The 12,516-nt window shown below is 40.4% G+C and overlaps 1 protein-coding gene and 1 pseudogene across 1 annotated transcript; one reads left to right on the top strand and one right to left on the bottom strand.

The window, feature by feature from the left end:
* Window positions 1-3,993: 3,993 nt before the first annotated feature.
* Window positions 3,994-8,402, top strand: LOC127760486 (ubiquitin-like-specific protease ESD4). The gene is made up of 9 exons (XM_052284755.1): window positions 3,994-4,834; window positions 5,690-5,760; window positions 5,855-5,948; window positions 6,035-6,133; window positions 6,693-6,779; window positions 6,880-6,999; window positions 7,316-7,419; window positions 7,613-7,685; window positions 7,809-8,402. The coding sequence occupies exons 1-9, from the start codon at window positions 4,061-4,063 to the stop codon at window positions 7,869-7,871; spliced, it is 1,485 nt and encodes a 494-aa protein (XP_052140715.1). The 5' UTR covers window positions 3,994-4,060; the 3' UTR covers window positions 7,872-8,402.
* A 1,642-nt stretch (window positions 8,403-10,044) lies between these two features.
* Window positions 10,045-10,988, bottom strand: LOC127760161 (methylesterase 7-like; annotated as a pseudogene).
* Window positions 10,989-12,516: the final 1,528 nt, after the last annotated feature.

Genomic DNA, 12,516 nt, shown 5'->3' with positions numbered 1-12,516 from the left:
GGCCCACCTAGAATCAGCCGTAACCTTTCCTCCCTCACACAAACAAACGAAGAAATATTTTTCTAAATCGACTGTTTGGCTAAGGTCAATTTCCTCACTGACAAATAACAACCGCATCTCACAGTGTGTTAGGTTCGATATTTTTGCCTCACTCATCGATTCAACCCAACGCTACAGATGCTCTAAGCTGGTTGTCGTTTTACAGCTCACGCAATGTCCTAGAAAGGTTGTCATTTTACGGCTCACACAATGTCCCAAAAAGCTGGTCGTTTCAGCTCTGGGAAACATTTGCTTCGGAAAGTTTTTTCCTTGGATTATTCTAAACCACTCATTTAAACAGAGTAAACTCTCATTTATACAATTAATTTTATTATTAGTCTATATTTAATACTCCAATTTAACATCTAAACATCCGACGTGACAGGGAAAAAAAAAGTTTAGTCCCATCTAAACACCCCCTAACACTATTCCATATTATGTTTTAATCCCATCTAAACACCCCCTACCACTATTCCACATCATGTCTATAGAAAAGTGATGCAATGTATAGATACCTTGTGGACCCCACTGCTTGATTAGAAAAACAAAATAACTAGTTTCTCTCTCTTCTGCTACTTCGTTCTCACCAGTGATGATGGTCTCCTGTCTCTTTCTCTTTCTCTATTTTGGACTGACAAATGGACCCATACCATTCTCTCTCCTCAAGAATCGGGTGCTATCCATGATGCCGGTTGCTATGCAAGGACCTGTGAAAAAAACACCTGCAGTGTATATGATCGGTACTAGAGAGCTCTCTCTCCTCTGATACCCCTCTAAAACCTACATTGTGGACGCTCTAACTCCCTCTACACGCACGTATGCACCCATCAACAAGTCTCCCATAGAGACGTACTAGACTAGTAGGCCTTTACCCATATGCATGCAAACATGAAGAATTTGAATAAAGATTCAAGTATTTTTCTCTTCTAAACTACTTATTGTATTTAAGATCTAATTACACTATCATATTTGTTACAATTAAATCTTTATAACAAGATATCACATAATTATATTTTAATAAAAAAATCGAACGTTGTTTCACCCATTGAAGAAAATTGTTTCAGTTCCAAGAAATGCAATATTTAAAAATATTGACAGCAACATCGATAATCACTTATATGAAACATTGAGTCTGAAAGAGCGAAAACATGTCATATTTATATCATATTAATATTAAACTATAATTATAATTATTGAAACATTTCAGGAAAACCACGTGCAACATTTACGAATTAACTAGTGAAACATTTAAGTAAAACATGTGCAACATTTAAAAGAAATATATTTAAAAAGCTACATAATCATGTGATCACATTAAACATAAAATTAATTTGCAAAATACTTGATCTTGTTTTAAAAATTATATCAGCATTGAGTTGTGATTTTTGAAACATCGCAAAGTAGTTACTGAATCATCTAAAAATACCGCGTGCAACATTTACATGAACTAGTGAAACATCATAAAACCACTTATTGGAACACCGAAATAATAACACGTGTAGCAACTAAAAATATCCATTCCAAAAATTTATTGGAATATAATCACAGGGGCGGAGGCAGAAAATAGCATGAGTGGGGGCTAAGGATCTACCGCTTAGGTAGACTAAGGAAGTAAAAAGTGTCAAGGGGCATTTGCCCCCACTCGTTGCAAAATTGAGTGGGGGCCAAGGCCCCCGCTTGTTACACTCTAGATGCGCCTCTGTATAATCATGTGAGATCTTATTTTAAAGATTTAATTGATATGAATATAATGGTGTAATCAAATAGTAAATCAGATAAGTAATTTGAGATAGAATTTGTTTTGAAGGTTAATAAAAAATTTGCATGCATGAATAGAAATGAATAAAGCTACCGTGTATGTTGTTTCACTCCCTATATATCTATTGTCCGAATTTTTTTTAACAACGCTACCATCTCAGTGAGTACCTATGGTTTTACCGAACACTAACTAAATTGTAGTCAGCATACCTATAATATACGCATGTAGTACTTAGAATATCTCGTAAAATCAGATCTTAGTTTACAAGAAAAAATCCGTTGAAGATTTGTACAGTTAGATTTGTATATACGGAAACAGCCGAACGTCCGTCTGACGTAGAAACCACTACGTCAGAGGATCCTGTTCCGCATGCTACATAGAGCTTGCTCTCTCAAAGCATGATACGTGGTGGTCTTTCTTCTTACCTAGGTCCCATCCATCTTAGGTTAGATAAACATTTTCGCGATTATAACAGAACAACGTTGCAAATCAAGAGTCTTGATTCTATCCTATCTCCATCTCATCTTTGACTGATTATGTATGTGGCTGAGGATGAAAGGCCGTGTTCTGGGGCGTGGGTATCGGACATGTACAGGGATATGCGGATGATTAACAGAGAGACAGCATTGACGCATTGACACGTAAAGTGATATGCCGATGTTGACGTCCGATTCGTAGCTTTCCTCAGATTGATGCATTCAAGGCTGTATCTGTTTCTGCATCTTGAGAGCAAGTGTAGTTATTTCCACATCATTCAAAGGCTAGCTAAAAGCCCTAATGTATAATAGACAGTCTCTAATACATCTGTGGGCCTTTTGAAGCAAATAATATTTTATTCTACTTTCCAGCCACTGTTGCCATGGTACGGCCGCTACCACTCCTCTTGCCGTCTCGCGTGTAGGTAGGCTGGCCCACTTCTCTTGGCGCGCGTGTGTCGCTAGCAACTAATCAATCGAGTGAACATCCCTATTCTCCGCCCCATCTTTATTTTGAAGCTGCGTCCGCCACTGAGTGGTTCCAAGAAATTTATTTTCGCTTTTTTTCTAATTTCCCATAGGCCTACCCAATTGTTAGTATTGGTGCTAGCCACTAAATAAGAAAACATTAAGTATACCCATATTTTCACTGAAAGACACTAAAAAAACACAACGCTCACATAGACATGCAAACTGATCCCTCTAAATACACATACATATCTTATCCCTACGAGTACCTACGTGGCAAACTCAGCATCTATTTACATTGTACATATCTGATAAATTTGTACATATATTTTTTCCCCTTTCTCGTACATATCTCGATGCAGTCAAATGGTCTAGAAATTAAAAGCTTACAACTTACCCCCTCTATCCCTAAATATAGGATGCAATTTCCTTTCTTTTCAAGTTTAACATACAGTGCAACACCTCTTTGGCTCCCTCTCATATGCATGCAGTTGATGGCATCAACTTTTTCTAATTTGGTTTCGTTAGTTTCAAGGTCTCGGCCCCATGACTAGTGAAGCATGCTCCATCGCTTGCCCTCTCTCTTGCCACAACAATTGGCGATGGCGATGACAGAGTTCGTGATGAAGGAGGCTCAAACGTGGGTTAGGTGACTATTGGAGTTGACCAAGAAGGTCGCGAGCGCATAGCACATGTGACGGGAGACATATATTGGATACATGTTGACAAGTGGATCTCACCCGTGTGCAAACTTACAACACCGATAATGACAACATCGGAAAATGGCCAATGAGGATGATATTCACGACGCAACATTGGACACGCTAGAATCAACGAGGGCAGCATTACTGAATCAACTATCATGGGATCAATAATTTCACCGACTCTGAACCAAATTACAATTTCTTAATCTTTGCGTCTAAACCAGTTACACCTTATATCGAAAAGAGAGCATAAGGAAGTTACAATGTATATATAACATAATTACATGGCAATTGTGCTACAATAGCATTTAAAAGCTTACACCAACGCACACTCACAATTGAATACTTTCCTGAAAATCGGTTGCTCCTTTGCTCCTCTGAAAAAGAAATTTAAAAAAGAAGAAGAGAGAAACGCCTCCTTCCGGGCAGTGAGCCTACCAGTTCACAACTGCACGCGATAAAAAGTAAAAAAAAAGAAAAAAAAGGAAAAAGACGGAGAAAATGACCGAGCGGGCCCATGGGCCATACCTCCATTTCCCCGAGACGCCGCCCCGCCCTCCGCTCGATCTGAGGCCAATCGACGAAAGGCGAAGCTAGGGTTTCCGCCGGCGGCGATGGGCGCGCTCACCGACAGCCGCAAGCGCCTCTCCGCCGACCACCGCCTCCTCCCCTCCTTCCCTCCCTCCCCGCCGCCTCCCTCCAAGAAGCCCAAGCTCGCGCCCCTCCCCTCCTCCTCATCCCTCGCCGACGCCTCCTCTCCGCCTCCTTCTCCGCCGCCCCCTCATCTCCCCTCCTCCTCGTCCTCCGCCGCGCAGGACCCCTCCTCCTCGTCCTCCGCCGCCGCCGGAGGCGCCTCCACCTCGTACGCTTCCTCCTTGCCCCCCAGCCGCCACCGCCGCCTGCCTCCGCCGCCGCCGCACCCGCGCCCAATCCACGGGCCCCAACGCGTCCTCCGCGCGTTCCGCCTCGGTTCCGCGCTCTCCCGTCCCAATCCGTCCTGCTTCACCCCGTCCCCTTCGTCGCCGCAGCATCCGCGGTCTCTCGGCCTCGAGCAGTATGTCGAGCTCGTCAACAGCGTCGCCCACCCGCCGCCGCTGCCGCCTTCTCCTTCCACCGCCGATGCGCCGTCGAGGGTGGAGGTGATCGCTGTCGACGATGCGGAGGAGAGGAAAGATGACGAGGAAGCGCGAGAAGAGGAGGAGGAGGAGGTGAAGGGTAGCGTTGTTGTGAGGAGGGTCCCCCTCTACAAGGAGCTCTATGAGGCTTCCAGCCGGCGACGGGACGCCAAGCTCAGGACACTCGAGTTCGAGGTGCGCCTCGCAGAGAAGGGCCGCCTCGGCCTTGAGCAGCTCGCCGATGTCCTCCCACGGTTCGGGCCCCGGAAGGAGGTAACTCCATTTTGCAACTTCTGTTGCTTATCTTCTGATAGATAGTTTATGAATTTGTTAAGCGCTCGCTTTAATCGAACATAAATGCTACAATTTTGCGGAAATGTATGGGTTGTCTATACAAAATAGCTATTACAATATACTGCAGCATATTTTATTTTATGAACCATAGTGTACTTATTGCAACAATGAAATTGGTAGAGGAGAGAGGCATTTTTAGAAAACAATGATGACGATAAAAGGGAACTTTTGTTTGTTTCCGTCACCAACATGGATAACATTATTAACTTGTTCATAACGCTAGTACACTTCAGTTATAGCGTGATACTTTTAGTGTGTCATAGGTTAACACAATCTTGTAGCATAGTGCCAACTTGCTCATTGCCATGGCATGTGGCTTTTCAGTTGCTTAATCTTACTAGAAATATCATGAAGACTAGAAAGATCGTGAAGAAAGAAAATTGAAGTTAGAAATTCCATGTGTCCTATTTGGTTGAGAAAGAAAATGATGAGTCCATTCCTGGATATGTGTCAATCGAGTCTTTTATACAAAGGGGTAGAAAATTTGGTACTATTTTTTTACTTCCCATAATTTATGGCCTTCCAAAAGGACAGTAAACTAATTATGATCCAAGCATTTTGTTGATATACCTAGGGATATGAACTTGCAGGTTAGCAATTGCATTAATACTGAAAAGTGAAAAAGAAATACTGTAATTTTATGTTTTTTAAATATTGAAAATTGCATTTGCAGTAAAACAAAGCTTGTGAAATTAGCACATGATCTTACTGAAGTGTATGCTATTTCATTTCTCGTTTTTAAATGTCTGGTCCCACTTCTTGCATATGTTTCAGGATGAACCTTTTGTTCCTTTTACGGACGAGGATGAGGATAGTGTTGATCATGCTCTTGGTGGCCGTAACAGGTTTGGTTCCTTGTCTTCTCTTCATAAACAGTAAACAGTAGAACATTTCTTGAGCAAATATGTCGCTTAATTCGTGGCATCTTTTTTTTTCCAGACGTGAAAGGCTAGTGGTACATGAATCATCAAATATTGTCATAACAAGAGAGACCTTGCAGTGCTTGAACGAAACGGAGTGGCTAAATGATGAGGTATTTTATTGCTTGTGCTGTTTTCTTCTGTTTGAACTCAAAAGGTGAGCATATGGGATTTGACCTGAGCTCCTTGACATTTTCAGGTCATAAATTTGTATCTTGAGCTGCTGAAAGAGAGGGAACTGAGAGAACCTAACAAGTTTTTGAAATGCCACTTCTTCAATACCTTTTTCTACAAAAAGGTCAGCTTCTGTTTCTATAATTCAGTTTCCCTGATACTTCCTCCGTTTCATATTATAAGACTTTTTAGCATTGCCCACATTCATATATATGTTAATGAATCTAGACATATCTGTGTGCCTAGATTCAACATCTATATGAATGTGGCAATGCTAGAAAGTCTTATAACCTGAAACGGAGGTAGTACCATTTTGATATGCTTTACCTTAACATGATTAGTGTAGAGAGAGTTATGAAGGTTTTGCTTGTGCCATGTTTCCAAGGACTAGACAAAAAATTTCTTGTTTTGCTGAGTTTGTTTTTGTTTGTTTATTCCTTTTTTATATCTTTACAAGAAAGTTGCACTTGTGCATGCTATTCAACTAGTATGTTTCTTTTTCTATATTCATGGTATCAACTGTTTGCACAGCCTTTATTGGCAAAGTTAATTAGGAACTAATGATGCTGATCAATATTATATTTGAGTTGAGTATTCCACTAATCCTAACTCGTATGATATATGTTCTAACAAAACTCAACAGATACAAACTAACTAGCCATGTATTTTTCCCCTGTGATCAGCTCATTACTGGTGGGTATGATTATAAGTCTGTCAGAAGATGGACAACTAAAAGGAAGTTAGGTTACAGCCTACTTGAATGTGATAAGGTAAAATGCCTCTCTTTCAGGTCATAATAACTTTCTCTTTTCAAGCTGAATTCTCCTGGGATTTTACTATTATCTGACTGAACCAGTTATTTCTGTCCAGATCTTTGTTCCTATACACAAGGAAGTGCATTGGTGTTTAGCAGTCATAAACATAAGGGACAAAAAGTTTCAATTTCTGGATTCACTTGGCAGCATGGACATGAAGGCATTGAGAACTTTAGTAAGTAGTATAATCTGACTGTCTGATTAGTTGCTTGGTTTGTGTCTATACATGAGAAAATCTGATGGCTTTTGAAATTCCTTTCTTAATTTCTACTGAAGTGATGGTATGAGTTACGGAAAGACCATGTAAACAAGAACTATAGAAGTTTAGAATTTAATTTTGAGGAAAACATCACAAAATCCAATTGTATTATAATACATTTCTTCATTCTAGAATCCAGGATCTATTCAGTTCACGTTTTACATGCATTTGCTGGAGATTCTTAACATTGTAGTGCCATGTGATCCTAAATTATTTTTTCCCACTTAACCAGGCAAGGTATCTTGTAGATGAGGTGAAAGATAAGAGTGGCCAACATATTGATGCTCTTTCATGGAAGCAGGAGGGTGTAAAAAACCTTCCTTTGCAAGAGAATGGGTATTTTTCTCAATTTTTTTTCTAGTATGTGTATCAGTCTTGCTAACCAACATTATACAATAGTAGAACTTGTTTTTTCCTTTAAAGGAGGTGCAATTCTAAGAATATTATATAGTTCACCACAGGCATATCGCATTACTATGCCTTCGAAAATTTGCGTAATGTACTCATTACTTGGTTGCCTTCCATTTAGGTGGGATTGTGGCATGTTCATGCTCAAATACATAGATTTCTACAGCAGAGATATGGGCCTTACTTTTGGACAGGTACCAAATTGGATCTTGCGCTTCCTGCCAATTTATATGCTCTACTTGGAAGAAGTTAAAATGGAATTTATGATTTTTTTTCAAGTGAAATTAACTGGTTTTGAAATTGGTTGTCTTTCATAGAAACATATGCATTACTTTCGGAAGAGGACTGCCAAGGAAATTTTGAATTTGAGGGCTGAATAAACTGTGAAGGACATATAAGGCCACTTAGAATGTTCACCGCTGGTTAGCATATGTATTTTAGGAATGGTGGCGTTGTCTTTCACGGAGTGCTGAATGCTGGGTTTCCATGATTTCTCCAATAAGACACTTGTCACGCTACCTGCTGAAGTGATGCTGAAGATGGCATTCAGAACTTATTACTTGGCTGTGTCCATGGCGGCTTTCATTGCGGTGAAGTATTGGACAATGACATGGTTTTATGGCTGGCTGCAGACTAAGACCACAGTGGGCCACTGAGAAAGGTATGGTTGACTTCTGTTTCCCAGGCAGGCGTCCACCCATGAGCAAGTTTGATGTCTTCACAGGACCTGCTTTGATGCAGCGAGAGTTTTGTGTACTTCTCACCCCTTTATTTTCAACATGTATAGTGCTCCTACACTGAGAAACATATTTGTGGAATGTCTGCTTAGCCCTGTGCTGCATCTCCCAATTTTCTCATGATATATGTAATCGGTTGAGCATGAGTCTACATGGAAGTGTTTGGTGGTTCAAGTAACGTTCACATTCAGAATATATAAATCAAATGATCCCTTTTTGTGTGTTAATGTAATCAAGCAATTTAGGAGCAAAGTTAGTGACTGCTGTTGATGTTCCTTGGTGTCCTAAACATTCATTATACGTTGGCAGTGATTTGCGGAAGTTATTTTCTATATGCCGGTTGATTTATATGGTTTCTACTCTTATAACATGAGTTGGTAAATTGGAAGTGATGATGCACGTTTTTTTTACTCCAGTGGATCATCTGTTATACGTGTGCATCTATTTGTTATATGGTGGATGTTATAAAAGAACCGGCATTATCTGTGCATTTGTGTGCGTATGTTTAACTTAAAAAAAATCAAAGTGACTTATAATATGATTGGAGGAAATATTGAACAACGGAAATGACCCACGCAATGCGTGCTAGTAGTGCCGAGGTGGATCAGGATCGTCTGCCTTGGGTGACTGCATGAGCGTGCCTTCAGCACCCATCCACCGTCCAAACAAACTGACGACTCACATGGGGGATGGGGCACGCCATACCCATGAAAACCCTGCAAGAAGCAGCGATGGCATGCCCACCGCCGCCTGCGACGGGGAGCTTGTCCGACGGTATATATACTTATTGAGATACTACCATTTTTTTTTATCATTTCTCTATCTGAGTTAACTATATAAAATTTGAATTTTAAAATATAATAAATTTAAATAATTTTTCGGGTATTAAATAATTTTAAATGGAAAAGTCATCAACAACAAAGCTGTATAACTCATCAAGATTTACAACTTTTGTTTTGGTCATTTTTCTATATAACTTTGTATGAACAGTTTGAATTTGAATTTTAAAATATGACAATTTTAAACAACATTTTAAAATATTAAATGATTTCAACTGAAAAAGTCATCAACAACAAAGTTGTATAACTCATTATGATCTATAACTTTTATTTTGGTCATTTCTTCATCCGACAAAGTGATTTGTAATATTATTCACAAAATGCACATATCTCTTATATAGTTTTATAAAATATAAGAGAGAAATGTAAATTTTGTGAAAATGCTACTATCACTTTATCGAATGAAGAAATGACCAAAATAGAAGTTATAGATCTTGATGAGTTATACAACTTTGTTGTTGATGACTTTTTCAGCAGAAATTATTTACTGCTTCAAAATATTATTTGAAGTTTTGAAATTCAAATTTTTAATTGATAAAACAAAGTCACAAGAAAAAAAGGCCAAAAATATTAGCAGTAAGAACATGATTTTAGAAACATTTAGGAAACAAATCATCCAATTTGGAGTTCATATGAGTGAGATAAACTAGTTTCAAATTTTTCAAATTTTATTTTCACATACGGCTCCTTAAGAAACCCGTATGAAAAAAACCAATTTTTCCATGCGGGTGCTTAAGTGAGCCACATGCAAAAATGATGTCATTTTTGCATGCGGAATGCGGACCTCTTAAGAGGCCCATATGGGAAAATCGATTTTTCTATACGGCGTCTTAAGGAGCTGTATGCGAAAATGCCGCTCGATTTTTGAAGATACCACTAGCTATGTTCCGTTTGTAAAAATTATGGGGTCTCAAACAGTGTAGTCGTGTTTACAAAAACAAGCAAGTGAATTTCATAATTCAAACATAGCACAAGATTATACTACATAATCCCCTTATTAGTTCAAGGCTAAGAAGCATGGCAGCCAAAAAAGAAAACAAAAACCAAAAATCAGGCGTAGGTGTTGGCGACGTCGGCGAGGTGTCCGGCGAGCACCGCCGGCGCGGAGAACATGACCATGTGGTCGGCGCCGGCGATCTCCCTCACCTCCTCCACCGGGCAGTCGGCGATCATCCGCCGCTGGTAGGCCTCCACGATGGCCTGGTCCTGCCCGCACACCACGTACACCTTGCGCGCCGCGCCGTAGCGGGCCTCGCTGAACGGCGGCCGGCGGCGCATGTCGTCCACGTAGCTGGAGCCCATCCGGACCAGGCTCTGCGCCAGCGTGAAGTCCTCCTCCGGGCTCAGCTGGTAGAACTTCCGCCGCATCAGCTCCGCCCCGAGCTTCACCGACGGCGGAGCGTGCTCCTCGTCCCTCACGCTGTCCATCCAGTCCAGCCATGGAAGCTTTAATTTCACCGGAGAGAACAACAAGAATGGCGTCAGCTCGAGCATGACACCGAGCGAGAAGCTCTTTGCGTACCTTGTCGATGACGCTGGGGCGCGGGCTGGCGCAGTCGGGCATGAACGCGGCGACGAACACGGCGGCGGCGACCTTCTCCGGGAGCTCCTCGGCGGCGAGCGCGACGCTCATGCCGCCGAGGCTGTGCCCCACCAGCACGGCGCGCTCGCCGTCGCCGCCCGGGAGCGCGCGGACGGCGTCGAGCAGCGGGCGCGAGTAGTCGCCGAACGTGGGCGCGTCGCGCAGCCGGCGCGCGTCGGCGCCCGACGCCGCGAGGTCGGGCGCGTGGACGCTGGCCTGCGGCGCGCAGCATCGTGGCGATCCTGTACCAGCACCACCCGCCGTGGCCCGCGCCGTGTACCAGGATGAGGCGGCTCGCCGTCGCCGTCGCCGCTGCCGGAACGGTGGACGTCATCATGATTGCTGCCTCCACGGTATGTACGTACGGTCTCCAAATATAAAGATTTATGGAGTTTAATTCACGTGAATTATTATTCAAGTAGATAAAATTAGAGAGTGATGGTTATAATTGGTTTAAGGATAATCAAAACGATCTCCGCTTTAATTTCTTTAACTACTTTATTCTATCCGCTAATTACAATCATTTTCCATTTAATTCCACGTACTTGCTTAACTATCGTGTAAAATTTCACAAATCTGTATAATTTTCATCCAAAGAAAGTATATACTCCATCCGTTTTATACAGCTCTTTTTTTTATTAGTCAAACATTTTTAAGTTTGATTAAGGTTATAGAAAAATATAGCAATATTTTCAATGCAAAACAAACATATTACTAAAATATATTAAATGTTAGTTTTAATTGAACAAATTTGGCGTTATAGATATTGCTAAATTTTTCTATAAATTTGATAAAACTTAAAAGAAGTTTAATCAGGAAAAAAATCAAACATTATAATATGAAGCGGAGGGAGTATGAGATTGGTTGTAATTGATTGCGAAGGGAGGAAGAGAGCTGTCCTAGCTCACTAATAGAAATATGATTATTAACTGCAAGGAGTAGGTGCTAGCATATTTGAAGCAAAGACTAAATTATTATCTGTTACAATAGTAGATGACCGTCGGTGAAGGGATCGTAGCTAGCTCAACTGATTAGGTTTTCAGCGGTGGAACCAATTTATCCGGGTTTAAGTTCTAGAAGATACAATACTCTTATTTACGGATAATTATTCTTTTAGTGATATGTGATGTACGTATCTATTGATAGCGATAGGTGCTCGTATTTACAATTAATTATTGTTTTAATAGTAGTATATCTGTCAATAGCGAGACGGTCACATATATTCATCAACCTTAACGTATACGGGCCCAATCAATTGAAGGGACTTATAGGGGTAAGGTGTGCGTGTATACGTTCATAGGGATGAGTGGGTGTGTCTTGTAAGCGCCTGCATTGTACTACAAAGAAATAGATGAGTGATGAGCGTTGATTGTTACCCTCTCATTTAAGTTGTCTGGACTCCGAAATAAAAGGTACAGCTTGTTTGTAAGGATAGCCCACCCGCAAATGCTTCTTGTTTAAGTTAATTTTGTGAACTTTTATTTCTTTCGTATATACTCCGATCCCTCCATTTTTTTATATTATAAGTTGCTTTGACTATTTTTTTTATATTATAAGTTGCTTTGACTCTTATATTTAAACATTTTTATGTTTGAATAAGTTTAAAAAAATAGCAACATCTAGTATATCAAATTAATTAATTTACTAAAACAAACATTTAATATATTTTGGTAATATATGTTTATTTTGTGTCGAAAATGCTGCTATATTTTTCTATAAACTTTATCAAATTAAAAGATTTGACTAGGAAAAAAGCCAAATCAACTTACAATATAAAACAAAGAGAGTAGATATTAGAGCAAGGCTAATAATAGAGATGATATGGTTATATTTATTGCCATATAATTTAAGTCAATATAACAGTCTA

This window comes from Oryza glaberrima, chromosome 1 (genome assembly GCF_000147395.1).
Source record: "Oryza glaberrima chromosome 1, OglaRS2, whole genome shotgun sequence".
In the NCBI taxonomy this organism is placed as follows: Eukaryota; Viridiplantae; Streptophyta; class Magnoliopsida; order Poales; family Poaceae; genus Oryza; species Oryza glaberrima.
Note: the sequence above shows the minus strand (reverse complement) of the source record. Positions and strands in the feature narration are given on the sequence as shown.

What these genes read in the sequence shown, in the direction of transcription:
- LOC127760486 (XM_052284755.1), top strand. Translation starts at nt 4,061, where the DNA reads ATGGGCGCGCTCACCGACAGCCGCAAGCGCCTCTCCGCCGACCACCGC. An exon ending in CGGAGTGGCTAAATGATGAG is followed by an intron (nt 5,949 to 6,034) that starts GTATTTTATTGC and finishes TGACATTTTCAG; the next exon opens with GTCATAAATTTGTATCTTGA. An exon ending in ATACCTTTTTCTACAAAAAG is followed by an intron (nt 6,134 to 6,692) that starts GTCAGCTTCTGT and finishes CCCTGTGATCAG; the next exon opens with CTCATTACTGGTGGGTATGA.